Source organism: Schistocerca serialis, chromosome 2 (assembly GCF_023864345.2).
Source record: "Schistocerca serialis cubense isolate TAMUIC-IGC-003099 chromosome 2, iqSchSeri2.2, whole genome shotgun sequence".
NCBI classification, from domain to species: domain Eukaryota; kingdom Metazoa; phylum Arthropoda; class Insecta; order Orthoptera; family Acrididae; genus Schistocerca; species Schistocerca serialis.
Genome location: NC_064639.1, coordinates 580,541,351 through 580,557,771, shown reverse-complemented (window position 1 = coordinate 580,557,771; position 16,421 = coordinate 580,541,351). Strand labels below are relative to the sequence as shown.

General features: G+C 44.1%; 1 protein-coding gene across 1 annotated transcript in view; it reads right to left on the bottom strand.

Moving 5' to 3' along the window:
* Nucleotides 1–15,668, bottom strand: part of LOC126456245 (uncharacterized) — a 410,153-nt gene extending 394,485 nt beyond the window's left edge. Inside the window, exon 1 of the mRNA XM_050091997.1 lies at nucleotides 15,350–15,668. Within this exon, the coding sequence (XP_049947954.1) occupies nucleotides 15,350–15,407 (58 nt within the window). The 5' untranslated portion in view covers nucleotides 15,408–15,668. The remainder of the gene's footprint in view (nucleotides 1–15,349) is intronic.
* Between the last annotated feature and the right edge of the window lie 753 nt (nucleotides 15,669–16,421).

Here is a 16,421-nt window from a genome sequence, read left to right as displayed (position 1 = left end):
TTATTAACCTAGCTCGGTTGTTGAGTGTAACCTCCACCCATAATAATTCACAGGAACTATCCACTTCTACTTCACTACAGGATAAGCTACTACTAACAGCGACAAACACGCCACCACCGGTTGCATGCAATCTATCCTTTCTAAACACTGTCTGTGCCTTTGTAAAAATTTCGGCAGAATTTATCTCTGGCTTCACCCAGCTTTCTGTACCTATAACGATTTCACCTTCGGTGTTTTCTATCAGCGCTTGAAGTTCCGGTACTTTACCAATGCAGCTTCGACAGTTTACAATTACAATACCGATTGCTGCCTTGTCCCCGCATGTCCTGACTTTGCCCCGCACCCTTTGAGGCTGTTGCCCTTTCTGTACTTGCCCGAAGCCATCTAACCTAAAAAACCGCCCAGTCCACGCCACACAACCCCTGCTACCCGTATGGCCGCTTGCTGCGTGTAGTGGACTCCTGACCTATCCAGCGGAACCCGAAACCCCACCACCCTATGGCGCAAGTCGAGTAATCTGCAGCCCACTCGGTCGCAGAACCGTCTCAGCCTCTGATTCAGACCCTCCACTCGGCTCTGTACCAAAGGTCCGCAGTCAGTCCTGTCGACGATGCTGCAGATGGTGAGCTCTGCTTTCATCCCGCTAGCGAGACTGGCAGTCTTCACCAAATCAGATAGCCGCCGGAAGCCAGAGAGGATTTCCTCCGATTCATAGCGACACACATCATTGGTGCCGACATGGGCGACCACCTGCAAATGGGTGCACCCTGTACCGTTCATGGCATCCGGAAGGACCCTTTCCACATCTGGAATGACGCCCCCCGGTATGCACACGGAGTGCACATTGGTTTTCTTCCCCTTTCTTGCTGCCATATCCCTAAGGGGCCCCATTACGCGATTGACGTTGGAGCTCCCAACTACCAGTAAGCCCACCCTCTGCGAATAAGTGAATTCCTGCTCTTCTTATAACTTTTAATTCATTTCTTGTTCCACGGATCCTTAGGTTTTGTCTAATATTCATGTTTCTGAGGAATGATCTATTACATCCATTCATTACAAATGAATGACTAAACTTTGACACATGCAGCTCCGTCACTATTCGAACCTGATTCAAGCCAGTGATCCATCATGGATACACATGGTATAGCAAAAGAATTTGGCCAAACATTCAGGAGACATTCCTCACAAGTAGAGGAAGAAAATGTGTTACTGGACATGGTTCCGGAAACACCTTATTTCCATGTTAGATCATTTTATACTTTTATTCACAATCACGTTAGTCATGGAAAAGAAACAGGACGTACCGGAATTACGTGAAACGTTCTTACACGATATGTTCAATATACCCTATTGGTGACAGTATGAAGCACTTTCCTGAATGCAATGTTCAAAATGCTCTCCGTTTGCAAGGAGATGCGCTGATGTATCCTTGGTGAATAACGTCATCAACAAAGATCTGGGCAGTATTGTTGGTGACTGTTAGGGCCTCATGTTCTTTCATGCAGTCTCTATTTGAGAATACTCTACTCATTCTGCTAGAATATGTGCGTTTACAAGTGCCACAAAATATGTACTTCATGCACGACGGAGCTCGTCCTCGCTAACACTGAAATGTTCATAGGATTGTAAATAAGCGGTTCTGTGACATATGGATAGGTAAAGGTGGACAAATTCTTAGCCCACCACGTTCTACGCATCTAAAGCAACTAGATATTTATTTGTCGGGCATCTGAAAGTTCTGTGTACGTATCCCCGGCACAAGACGTACAGAACGTTCCCGTATCGTGGAAGAAACAATACGCAGTTCTCCAGTGATACACCAGTACATCAGGGATTCACTGCGATGGTGGGTTGATCCATGTATCCTAGCTAACGGAGGCTCAAATGGTCCAAATGGCTCTAAGCACTATGGGACTCAACATCTCAGGTCATCAGTCCCCTAGAACTTAGAAGTACTTAAACCTAACTAACCTAAGGACATCACGCACATCCATACCCGAGGCAGGTTTCGAACCTGCAACAGTAGCAGCAGCGCGGTTCCGGACTGAAGCGCCTAGAACCGCTCGGCCACAGCGGCCGGCTAACGGAGGCCATTTTGCACTTTTCATTTAGGAAATTGTTTCATACTGTAACCAGGAGGGTATGTTGAAAATTTAACGTATGAAAATATTTCAGGTAATGCTGGTACGTTCTGTTTCTGTTTCCCACGATTAATGTTATTATAAAGACAAATAGAAAACTAACACTGATACGGAAATAAAACATTTCCGGCTCTATATCCATAGAACATATTTTCTTCCTCCACGTGTGAGGTATGTTTCCTGAAAGAACGGCCGTACTTTTTTTGTTACACTCTGTATAAAAGACAAACCCAGTGCTCAAAACTATCTGAAAACTAGTTTGCCTGTTCGACGACGAATACAGCTTTAAAAAGGGGCCGGAGGGAACAGACCCGCCACATAATTAAATACAAAAATTTTAATGTAAAAAACAAAGTAATTACCTTTAGTGGAGAAGTAATTACCCGCTCTCGGGTATTTAAATTTCTGGAGAACGGCAGCTCCAGTGCCAGCATGTATTTCTCTTAATGGTTTTTTTCTAAGGTCCGATATAATCCAATGACAAATCTGCATCTCAGCAGATAATTATTAAAATACGGAGAGTGAGGATACACTAGTAGGCAACAGTCGATGCGTTCACCATTTAATGCACATTAATCTTTTTTTCCATTTTGTTCTTTCTGTTGATAGGACTCTCACTAGAATCAGCACAGTGTCTGGCAAATACATAAATAAGCTACCAAACTGACCTAAATTAACTCCTAAAGCAACTCTAAATGTAACGTAAGTTTTAAACATTTATGAATTTTATTTGATAAAGCATGTACGAACTAAATTCAAGACATGTAGTTTGTATATTTAACTTGGTGTTCAGCTACTTCAGGAAGAGCGGTGTACCAGCTGTCATTAAACGTATTTCTTGATTAACGAACTGAGGTACGGCTTCTCTTCCAGTTGCTAAAAGTGTAAGCTAAATTTCATTATAGCAAAACTATAATCAGATCATCATTAATGTGAGGCAATATGATGTGAGGGATTCATTTCGTTACCTAGTGTTTCCTAAATATCGATCGAAAAAGTGCTCTAAATAAAGCAGAAGCAAAAACATTTATTTTTAATTTTTCTTCAAAAACTAAAATGTATACTGAAAAATAATCTCAAAAATTGGTGGTGCCAGATTTAGTTTATATGAAATATGGTTTACCGATCATCTACTTAGACAGTGACTGGACATCATTTAGTTCAAATATTACTGACGTACAATTTAAACTGATGGCAAATCATGTTCTGGAGAAGTATTTGCCTAGCAAGTGGATTAAGGACGGAAAAGACTCACCACGGTTAAACTACAAAATTCGGTGAGGTAGCAGAGACTATTGCACTTTCGGTTCAAAAAACAACGCGCTAATGATGACAAGAAAAGGTTAATAGAAATTCGAGCTTCTGTAAAAATAGCGATGCGTGAAGCATACAGCTTCTACCGTCATATACCTTAGCACTTGATTTTGCCTTTAACATGAAAAATTCTGGTCCTATTTAAAATCGCTGTGTAGTTCTAAGGCTTCTATCCAGTGACTCTTTGACTAGACTGGTGTTGCAATGAAAGACAGCTAAAGGAAAGCCCAAGTTTTAAATTTTTCGTTTAAGAAATCGTTTGCGGAGGAGGTTCGTACAAACATACCGTCATTTGACCGTCGCACAGGCTCCCTTATGGAGTACATAGAAATAGGAGGCATCCCTGGCGTAAAGTTACAACTGATAGAGTCTAATACAAATAATTCGCCACGTCCGGATGGAACCCCAATTCGGTTTTACAGAAACTACTCTTACGGCATTAATCCCTTACTTATCTTGCATTTGCCACGAATCTCTCACCTAGCACAAAGTTCCAAGCGACTGGAAAATATAAGAAAAGTAGAATAACGGACGCGCAGACTTATGGACCCATATCCTAAACATCGGTTTGCTGCAGAATTTTTTAACAAACTCCCGCCCGAGGTTCGAGTCCTCCCTCGGGCATGGGTGTGTGTGTTGTTCATAGCATAAGTAAGTTTAGGTTAGTTTAAGTAGTGTGTAAGTCTAGGGACCGGTGACCTAAGCAGTCTGGTCCCTTAGGAATTCACACATTTTCTTTAACGAATTCTGAGTTCGAATCCAGTGAATTGCATTCAGAGGTAACTTCTGTCCATAAATCAGCACTGATTTAGAAAATATCGCTCGTACGATATTCAGCTTGCTCATAAATGATCTGCCAGACAGCGTGAGCAGCAATCCGTGACTGTTTGATGATGACTGGCGTACGGGAAATTGTCGTTATTATGTAACTGTAGGAAAATACTCGATGACTAGACAGAAATTCTAGTTGGTGTGATGAATGGCAGCATGCTTGAATGTATGAAAATGTAAGTTAGTGCAGATGACTATGAAAAACAATCCTGTAATGTTCGTACATTAGTGTTGGTGGTGTGCTGGTTGACAGTCACAATTAATATCTAGATGTAATTTTACAAAGCAATTCACAATGGAACGAGCACGTAATGGTAGGCGAATGGTAAATTTCGTTTTAATGAGAGAATTTTAAGAAAGTGTAGTTAATCTTTTAAGTAAATCGCGTATTTAACACTACTGCGCCCCATTCTTAAGTACTGCTCGATTGTTCGGGAATCCCACCAAGTCAGATTAAAGGAAGACATCGAAGCAGCACAGAGGCGGGTGGCTAGATTTGTCACCGGTAGATTCGCTCAACACGCTTGAACTAGGGAGATATTTCGTGAACTCGACTGGGAATCCCTGCAAGGAAGACGACGCTCTTTTCGCGGTACACTATTAAAAAACTTCAGAGAACTGGCATATGAATCTGACTGCAGAACGCTTCTACTGCCGCAAACATAAGGCTTAAGGTTCACGAAATAACGATAAGATAAAATAGGGCTCGCACGGGGGCACATAGGTAGTAGTTTTTCCCTCGCAAGATCTGCCAGTGGAACAGGAAGAAAAACGACAAATATTGGTACAATGTAGCCTCCACAGTGGATCGTGTAGCAGCTTATGGAGTAAGTACGTAGATTCTGATGTAAATGTAGATGTACTCAAAAGTTAGTTATTTAAAAACTTCGAATAAAAGCACAATGGTCAATGACTCCAAATTTGAAAAATGAGCATCGCCAAAAACAGAAGCAAAGGGCTTGTAAGACCACATGTGTGCAGTGATCGAAATGGCCCCACAAACCAAAGTGAGCATGCCATTAGTGTTCTACTTCTGGAAGGCTTTATTGGACGTGATGTTCAATATTTTGTGCAGAAACTGAATTCTGCGAACTTCACTATAAATATGATCTCCACTGTGACAGTACAACACGAACGCTCATTAATTTGCTTACTATGCGTTCTGTTATCTCAAGAGTGACATGTTTTGATGCAACTCTGTGCATTCATGAGGAATATTGTTAGCCCAGAAACGTGCGGTCAGACTGATAGGCGGTGTCAACTCGTGAACTTCGTGTAGCCCGAGTGAACATGGGACAGAAAACGACATACTCTTGGACAACACTTCCTCTCGCACTGTACAGAAAGGTGTGCACTAATCAAAAATGGTTCAAATGGCTCTGAGCACTATGGGACTTAACATCTTAGGTCATCAGAGTCCTAGAACTTAGAACTACTCTAACCTAACTAACCTAAGGACATCACACACATCCATGCCCGAGGCAGGATTCGAACCTGCGACCGTAGCAGTCGCGCGGCTCCGGACTGAGCGCCTAGAGCCGATGGGCCACCGCGGCCGGCTGTGCACTAATCAGCAGGTTTCATTTTCAATGGGCTTTCAGGAGAATGGAAAAAGTCATATAAATCCTAAGAATTCAGATGCAAGCGGAAAGATTTCCTTGTGGCACACATCTTCTGTCTTGTGAAGGAGTTCCTCGTGGTAGTTGAGAACTTTTCTCTGCAACGTGTTATTTCTTATTACACTCTATTTTTTCGTGTTCTGTCAATTCTTTAATTCTTCGTTTATAAATTTTCTGATCAGCATTGTGCTAACTATGTACTGAACTTGTTTCAAGACCAAGTGCTTCGGCTCGTCAAGAATATTCCTAGCCCAGAAACGGGGGGTGAGACTGATACGCGGTGTTCAAATGGTTCAAATGGCTCTGAGCACTATGGGATTTAACATCTGAGGTCATCAGTCCCCTAGACTTAGAACAACTTAAACGCAACTAACCTAAGGACATCACACACATCCATGCCCGAGGCAGGATTCGAATCTGCGACCGCAGCAGCCGCGAGGTTCTGGACTGAAGCGCCTAGAGCCACTCGCCCACAGCGGCCGGCTACGCGGTGTCTGTTCGTGAACTTCGTGTAGGCGGTTGTTCTGATGTCTTGGAACCAGTCATATAAATAAATAATAAGTAAAAAAAAACATTCTGTAGCCAAGCTCTATAGCATCAAGCTAACGTGCTAATGTAGGTTTTATTGTATATTATGATTTTTAAGGCTTAACAACCATCTGTGAGCGCTACATATTAGGACATGGCCTATACACAAGGTGCTTTTTGATTATACATGTTTTATTTCTGACAAACCTTTGCTTTATGTGCTACATTTTATTCCCTAATATAACAACTTGGCATGAGGTTCCAACACACAATGAACACGTTTTGTTACAAAAATTTTTGAAGATGAGACGATGACAGCAAACTCCGTCGAAACCGGTTGTCGGAAATAAAGAAGTATTTATGTGATCGTGGCTACAGAAAGTCTTTTACCTTTGTAAAACGGATCGCTCCTCCTTATTTCTCAACATGATAAAAATAAAAATAAATAATTGGCATTATCCATCATTCTAGCAGATCAGTTCACATCTGAAATGAGTCAACTTTTCTACCTGATTCATTTTTTGTCTTAGTAATAAATATATTCTCATACTTTAATCTTGCGATACTTTCATATTTCTGTCCATCTCGAGAGGTACTCTCGCGCGTAAAGGATACATTTGTTCTACTGCATTAGCTACCCACATTGTTTTTCCCTCGCGAAGCAATACTCTTTGGTAACCACTTGACAAAAATGTCTGTAACAGTACTATCCGTTCCTGAAACGCAAATTAATTTTAGTACTAAAGGTTATAGCGTCGCCGGAATCATTACCCTTTAACAAGATCACAGCTGCTGTGGAAGTAAAGGAAAAGGACGTTAACTCATTAAGCGACTGTCTGACTTCATTAGCCTAAACTGCTTCTAAGTGCCTGTGACATCGATACCATCCTGTTAGTGCCAAAGACAGAGTACCGTCACTCCATTCATTTAGTTTTAACGGAAACGATCCTCTTGTCTCAGACATATATTTTACTCTGCGGCGTCTTCGCTTCGTTCCAATATCGTAAACGAGGTGTGTTTGGCAGACGCCAGCCCGCCGTAGTGTGACGTCAAAGGCAAGTACGCGTCTTTACGCGCCGTTTGTTGTCATCTGGTGTGACGCAAACGCGGAAAGCGGCCAACTGGCGGGCGACGCGGCGGCGGCGGCGGCGGCGGCAGCCACAGTGGGGCAGACGGCACTTGCGCTCGCGGTCTGCCTCGCTCGCGGACTGCGCTGCTAATTTTAGCGGGCAATCCGCGGCCGCCGCATCCGAGCGCCACTCGCTTAGCGGCTATCTGCCAGAGGTTAGCGAGAACCGCGTCCCCGCGTAGCGCCACCGCCCTGTGTGCCGCACGCGCGCGGCAGCCCCGCACCAGTTCCCAGAACGGCCGTCGCACGTGTTTAGCACGCCGGGCCACTCACATTATCCCTTCTCGCGTAGCGCGTAGCGCGCCACGTTACGACACTGGGACCTCTGCCAGACTAGCGTCGAATTTGCTCGCCGGATTAACGACTGTTGGCCTACTTGCGCGAGTCGACGCCCCGACTAGCCATACGTTTTACTACTGACATAGAACTTCCTCCTGTAAGTCCAGAGCTTTTTGATGTATGATTATGTCTGTAGCGGACACGTCTAACAAATAAAGAAATTTTAATCTGCGAGCTAAGACCTTTATGACTAACTACACCACTGGCCTTTAAAATTGCTACACCACGAAGATAACTTGCTACAGACGCGAAATTTAACCGACAGGAAGAAGATGCTGTGATATGCAAATGATTAGCTTTTCAGAACATTCACACAAGGTTGGCGCCGGTGGCGACACCTACAACGTGCTGACATGAGGAAAGTTTCCAACCGATTTCCCATACACAAACTGCAGTTGACCGGCGCTGCCTGGAGAAACGTTGTTGTGATGCCTCGTGTAAGGAGGAGAAATGCGTACCATCACGTTTCCGACTTTGATAAAGGTCGGATTGTAGCCTATCGCGATTGCGGTTTATCGTATCGCGACATTGCTGCTCGCGTTTGTCGAGATCCAATGACTGTTAGCAGAATATGGTATCGGTGGGTACAGGAGGGTAGTACGGAACGCCGTGCTGGATCCCAAGACAGCAAGACAATGTGACACTCCACACATCCAGAATTGTTACTGAGTGACTCAAGGAACACTCTTCTGAGTTTAAACACTTCCACTGGCCACCAAACAACATTAAACAACATATCTGAGATGCCTTGCAATGTGCTGTTCAGAAGAGGTCTCCACCCCCCCTGGAACTCTTACGGATTTATGGAAAACCCTGCAGGATTCATGGTGTCAGTTCCCTCCAGCATTACTTCAGAAATTAGTCGAGTACATGCCGCATGGTGTCGCGGCACTTCTGCTTGCTCGCGGGCTCTCTACACGATATTAGGCAGGTGTTCAAGTTTCTTTGGATATTCAGTGTATATAGAGATTAATATCTGTGATTTTCGGGCGAATACCGGAACAGTTACGGCCCAGTAGCTCCACGCACTACTACAACACGAGAACACACACTGACCAATATTTGAACGATTCATAAATAGGTCGCGTATGAAATTTCTTCCCACCTTAGACTAATGTGAGGTAGCCACAGAAAGAACTTGATAAAGCAAAGGTGAAATGCAGATCGTACGTAACAGTGAAACTTGCGCAGATCTGGGGATATTTTGGACCACAGAATTACCTCCACATCATGCAGACAGCTCATAGAATTTGTGTGGACGATCATGGCACTATTAAAAAATCGCGCTATGATACTGTCACATGAGAGGTAGCACATGAGGATGCAGGTTTTCCGTGATGTGCTGTTATCCCGTCATAGTGCCCTCCTACAGTACCAGCCGCGACCTCACACCATACCGCCAGGAATAAAGCAGCGCGGGATTAGCCGAGCGGTCTCAGCCGCTGCAGTCATGGACTGTGCGGCTGGTCCCGGCGGAGGTTCGAGTCCTCCCTCGGGCATGGGTGTGTGAGTGTGTTTGTCCTTAGGATAATTTAGGTTAAGAAGTGTGTAAGCTTAGGGACTGATGACCTTAGCAGTTAAGTCCCATAAGATTTCACACCGTCAGGAATAACACCACTGTGCTTCTCCAAAACGTTGGAGAGTACGACCTCTACCCAGGTCGTCACCATATTCGCAGACGGCGGTCATCCGGGATGGTGCAAAACCGTGGGTCATCACTGAATGCAATGTGACTCCATTCTTCCTGGTCACGGCACCACTCCAAACGCAGCCGCTTGTGTTGTAGTGTTAGCGGCAGCCTAAGCATGGGGCTGTCGCTGTTAGTCTCCGACCAATGGTGCGGAATGACACAGAATGATCCAGTGACTCAATTACTTTTTTCGACTTGAAGCCGCTGAAGTGAAGAGTTGCGATGTGCTTAGCGCACAGTCGCTTGTGTTCGTCAGAATTAGTCGACAGGAACTTTGACAAAGCGTATGCCTACCATCACGCTCCGATACAGTCGATCATCGGTTCACTGTCACATTCTAAAGCACGATTCGACCAGCCAGCCAACTGGAGACCCACAATAAGGCCCTTTTCAAACTCTTGTCAGGCGGTGTAACGATGCTTCACTTGAGTACACTGTATCTCTGTGCCTTCACAGTGATCGCTCAGCCACTGACGCTGTTCACATACATCTACTTACAGCACCGTGATGGACGTAGCCTCCTAGATCCAAATTCTCACTACCGCCCCAGTCTTCTTTAAATTCCCCCTTTCTGGTCGTGTTACACTCGAACAGAAAGGGAGCATTTAAAGTCGACTGGGGTGGCAGAGAGAATTTCGACCGAAGAGGATGGCATGCCAGAGTTGTTTGAACCGCTGTGCCAAAGTGGCTTAGTGACTAACGCACCTGCCTAGTAAGCGGGAGAGCCGGGTTCGATTCCAGGCTTTGGAACAAATTTTCACTCTCCGCCTCAGTCTATACACATAAAATCAATACCGCATGTTTCCAGTGGTTTCCTGACCTACCTCGATGCAGAGGTGTTCGACTGTTGTGGCCAGCCCGTTCTCCAGGTCTCTTACAGTATGAAAACATCTGCTCATAGATTTCCGAGAGACCGGCACTCCATCACTCGACAACCAGTACGACTGACGAACTCCGGCGTCGAATGAAGCACCGGGACCGTATGCTTCTTTAAACCATAAACTCTTTATCAAATGTTCGAAGCAATTTCACCTATCCACTTACCTCTCTAGCAGTATGCACGTCGATAGGTGATACATGGAACAGGCAAACGCAGCCATCTATCGATGTCCGAGATGTTCACAACAGCGTTACAAAGTTTAACATAATTATGCAAGCTGTGATCTTAGCCGAGAGATAACAGTTAACAACAATTGTGTCATAATGTCCACAGACCATCAAATTTTACGCCAAATTCTATAAAGAGAAGCAACCGCTGTAATTTCATTACAGTAAAAACAAACGGCGGAATTCACTTTGTGAGAATACTGCGTTTCTATGATTTTTAATAAATCTCATAGTTTGGGAAACATACGTGAATACTGCTTCGTCTAAATAACGTCAGCTGAGATCAGATAGTAAAATAGATTTTACAGTGGCGTTACGCTCAGTATTAAATGTGAAGAGACATTCTTAAACATATTACCAGAAAGCTACTAGGTATAAAACTTTATTTTGCTGCAACATTAAGAGCTTCGCAAGGAGAAGACCCGCGCCATGTTGCGCTGGGTAGCCGCCTTTCAGGGCAACAGGCAGCTATGTCTCGCATCCACTACTGTGCTGTATTAGGACCAAATTTAAATGTTTGAGAACATAACATTGACTTGTGAACACTCGATCTACCAGCATCCGTACTTATTTTTGTCACAAACTTTGCCCCGCAACAAGGCGGGTTCGTGAGGAACTTGTCGCGCAAGTAAGTGCCAACCGTCGCCAACAATTTGCCCTTGTCAACAGTTTTTTGAACCGTGTTTTATATACGTAGGAACTGGTGAGCCAGTTCAAACCAACATCATCTATACAAAGAAACTGCCACAGACGTAACTCTAGTGGAAATTATGCAGGCCATAATTGCTTTCCCGTTCTTAAAAAAATGTTTTTCTACTGTATGTTTCAATTGGAAATGGGATATTATCCTGCACTGGTAGGGACCCGTGTGAAGCAGACGCCCGTAGAGACTGGTGCAACATATCGCTGCGTGGTTTCCATCTGCTTCTCAAACGGAAGTCAAGGATTTAATGCACTTCCGCATCGACGGGTCGAGAGCAAGAAAATCTTTTCATTGCTCCGCAGGTGAAATATCGCGTATCTGTACTGCGATGCATGCACTGAACTGTATGTCAAGTACTGAACGTTACTCGTATCATTCAATAACTTTCCGCATTTATTCCTCCTAACATAAATTTAAAATACTGTGTGAAAAAATGTGGCTCCTGTCTTACTGCAAGCGTTTCGAGAGAAAGCTGTTCTGATGGCTTGCGTGTCTAACCTGTCAAAAGTATTATTTTATAGCTTCGATGAGTGAAAACAGTGCTTGTGCAGTGTTGTGTCTACTTCGTTGATGCTGGAGATGTAAAGAAGGAGAAGACGAGCCATATATCGATAGGTAACCTGTCAGTCTCGAGAATGGTAAAGAGAATTTAAAACTTAACGAGTCCGCAAGAGGAACAAATGGGCAGTCTCCTACTCAAGCACTCTGTAAGGATGTGGAGAGATTTTGAATTTAATTCAAGAAAAAAATTGTAAATTTGTGGTAAGATCTTATGGGACCAAACTGCTTAGGTAGTCGGTCCCTAACCTTACACAATACTTAATCTAACTTAAACTAACTTACGCTATGAACAAAAACACACACACCCGAGGGAGGACTCGAACCTCCGACGGGGCTTTAATTCAGGACATCGACGCACTGTCTGCTAAGTACGATTCTTACGTCGGTGTATTTCCTGCCCTTGCTAGTCACATTTTGATAATATAAATCTTTCACCATCTAGATTACATCCGAGCGAGTAAGGACCTACTGTAGGCCAGATAGAAAACTCAGCCAATTAAGTGAGGTTTCGTAGTACTGAGAAGAATGAAGAAGTAAGACACATAGAAATCGAATTACAGGATTGGGGATAAGTGTAGAGATTTATTACATTCATATTTTACATAATACTCCTGTCATTCAATTGTATTACGAATAGTACCACCCACGCAGTAGCGGAAGATCCTTCAAAATCATCAAACATACGGTGATTCGATTTATGTAATTAGATCACGGGTGTCGTAATTTTAGTGAAGAGTCTAATGTCGAACTGCAGTTTTTGTCCAAGAATAGAATAAGTATTATCTTAAATCATTAAATTACCATATCATACTGCTGGATTCTGACTTTTCAATCTCTTGAATTTTACTCTGTAATTCAAAGCTTGAATAAAATTAAGTATATAAATATTCTAAATATGAGTCTTCAAAGTTTCGGTTACTGACATAGCAAAACAGAATGCCTTCTCATCATTTAATGGAAAAAAGACAATCGACACAGGTAAATTATCTCCTTGAGATCTAGAGTAAATAAACACTTGTGAATTAGTCTTTGGATAGCTGTATTATGTCGCTAATTAATAAAGGAAAAAGAGACACACTCCACATACATTGCAGATCAAGTACCCATCATCTAACAAATGGTTCAAACGGCTCTAAGCACTATGGGACTTAACATCTCAGGTCATCAGTCCTCTAGACATAGAACTACTTAAACCTAACTAACCTAAGGACATCACACACATCCATGCCCGAGGCAGGATTCGAACTTGCGACCGTAGCAGCAGCGCGGTTCCAGGCTGAAGCGCCTAGAACCGCTCGGCCACAGCGGCCGGCACCTGTCATGTTATTAATCGCAACACAAGGTCTCACTTATGTAATATCCTAGCTATATCTGTTCATAACTGTATGGAAAACACAAATTAGTTGAAGAGACAGGATGATGGCAGGTATTATGAGGTATTAAAAAATAATGTTTGTAGTGAATGCTAGTGACACGGGGATGAAGATTGTAGCATTAGCTTTGTACATTATTACTTAACACGTTTGCAGAAGAGAATTGTACAATAAGGATAAAGCGAATGACTCTCCACGCTTTCGAATAGATTGGTCCTGTATTCTGGTAGATGAACACTACAGTGCCTATCCAGTCACCCTCACTAAGTTTCTCCGTGGTATTGCTAAATTACTTCAGGCGAACACCAGAAAGGTTGCAGCTATAAGGCTACAGCCGACTACCTGCTTCATGCATGTCAAATCAGACCTGCAATTAGGTTATTCTTTATTGTTAAACTACAAACTATAGTACCATGACACGCCCATTATGCATTCAAAAGTGTCTCATGGATGAATAAAACTAGCACTACTACTACTACTACTTCTGCTGCTGTTGGTACTATTAAGACATTGTGGAATAAGATTCTTACATACAAAGTGCGTGACCTCAAACGCTCGTAACTGCACAAACATATGCTTTGAATATAAGTCGCTTATCTAAAAAATGGTGGTATGAGTTTTCGCATCAAAGACACAGGTGTTCTGTTGGTGCCGTTTGACGGTGGCATGTTTGACCTGCAATAAGAAGTACTTTGTACAGTATTACTTAACACGTTTGCAGAAGAGAATTGTACAATAAGGATAAAGCGAATGACTCTCCACGCTTTCGAATAGATTGGTCCTAACAGTACAGGGACAATAGGAGGCCGCCTTTTGGAGTGTTCGGTTGTGGGTTGGACTGGAAGGAATGAACCCCAGTGTCATGAAGCGAATAAATCCCATGAATGTTTTCCAGAAGTTACCGGGTAGGCTGCGGCGTACTGCGTACCACAAGTAAAGTTACACGATCATCATTTCATCATCAGACTACACTGTGTTATATAGTCTGCTTTCTGCACCGAATTACGAGCCTTTATAACAATATTCTTCGCAAAGGCATAACGTTCACATATTAATATCATAATTTGAAAATGTAATTAGTGTGGTGTTTGATATTGGGCTGCTTGAAAGTAGAAGTGATGTTGACTGAGAAATATAGCAATAAGTAGCGACGTTGAATATCTGCGTTTGGTCTTATCAAATCGATATTTAGTTTCTTCGCGTTACCGAAGTTGTTCTCTTAGAACTTGAACACGTGATCATTCAAATGTCTGTACGCGTTTTGCACGCGAGTGACTCGTAGCAATCTCGGATGGAAGATTTATAGTTCAAGCACCTTTTCGGTCGGTTCTGACCTTCCGACGTTACGTACTTAGCTTGTTAGTACGAGAGAGAGCCAAAGAAGCAAGAAATTGGAGGGAAAACGGAGACTGAAATATTCAAGGTGTCCCAGGAGGAATAGTTAGTGTTCAAGGATCTGACAGGGACGATCATTCTAAGCGAAAAAGTGTGCTCTAAATGGAGGCCCCGAGAGTTATGAGCACTTCTTCTACTGCAAGTTCTTTGCTTTCCACATTTTGTAAGGAGGTAGCATGGATCGAAACAAGAAAAAATTGTCTAGTAAACATGGGTTCTAAGACGCATAACTGAAGAGCAACGAGCACTCGTTCCGTGGAAGAGGTGTGCTCCACAGAAGCGAAGATGAACAAGTGCTCATGGCTCTTAAGGTACGCATTTAAGAGTTTGTGTTTACCAGACTGTTTTGCTTCGAATGATCGTTAGTCCCGTATCCCTGAATATTGGCCATGCCCCCTTGGTACACCCAGTATTCAATAAATAATCCAGTAAATTTGATGTAAGAGGTGGGCCCAGGAAAGGAAATCGTTGGGGGCTTCCTCAAACAAGCCAGAACACAATCGATTCCCATCACTCTCTACCTCCCGTCCCACATCTTGCAAAAAATAAAAAAATGATAAGAAAACGTGAGCCCAGGCGCAGCCGTCCCTTAAGAACGCGCCACCGGGCTTAGACTTACCTTGGCGCCAGCAGAGCGCCGCCAGCCACACGGCAGTCAGCGTCCCCGCTGCTGTCATCACGTAGCGACGCCGAGCGACTTACAGGGCGCCTCAACACACCGCCATCGCGTACCTCGGTTTCCGTGCAGGCCTCACAAGCAGCTACTGTCCTACTATGATCGTCTGTAAAACTTCGGAGCTGCGACGCAACAGAAGACGTTGTTCACGAAGACTGTAGCGAATGCCTTGCCTTCCGCGGCGACCTGAGAGGCAGCGAGCCGTGTGGGGAGCGGGCGGCGTCGCGGAGTGGACTGCGGCGCGGTGCTGGCTTCGCGGGCTCCGGACGCGGTGCGGTGCGGCGCCGACACTGGCGGCAGCGGCAGCGGCAGGTGGCCGAGCAGCCGGCCGGCGGGCCCCTCCACGGCGTCGGGACGCCGGCGCCTGCGCACTGCCGCTTCAGTCCCAGCACTACTACTGCTGCATTAGGGGTGGAAAGCAGTCAGCTCAAACAATAAGGAACATTTCCAGTAATGCGCCGTCAGCAGGAACTGCCAGCCTAATTTAAAATCTTGTAAGCAAATCACAGGACGTGTTTACTTAAATTCTCCTGGCGAATCGAATATTCCGTAATTTTTCGGGATTATACCCGGGACCGGCTGAAGTTCGAGTCCTCCCTCGGGCATGGATGTGTGTGTTTGTCCTTAGGATAATTTAGGTTAAGTAGTGTGTAAGCTTAGGGACTGATGACCTTAGCAGTTAAGTCCCACAAGATTTCACACACATTTTATATCGGCGAAATTATTAACACGTGTACTAATATTTCGGCGGAGCTGTCATTTGTACTCACGTGGTTCCTGTGAAAAGTTATCCGATCTGATTGGGGCCGCATGGTAGGAATTAAAAGACTTTGAACGTGGAATGGTAGCGGGAGCTAGACGCATAGGGCAAAGGAAATCGTTAGGGCATTCAATATTGCGAGATCCACAGTGTCAAGAGTGTGCCAAAAGTACCATACTTCAGGCATTACCTCTCACCACGGCCAATGCAGAGTCCGAAGGCCGTTACTTAAGGACCGGGATCAGCGGCGTTTAC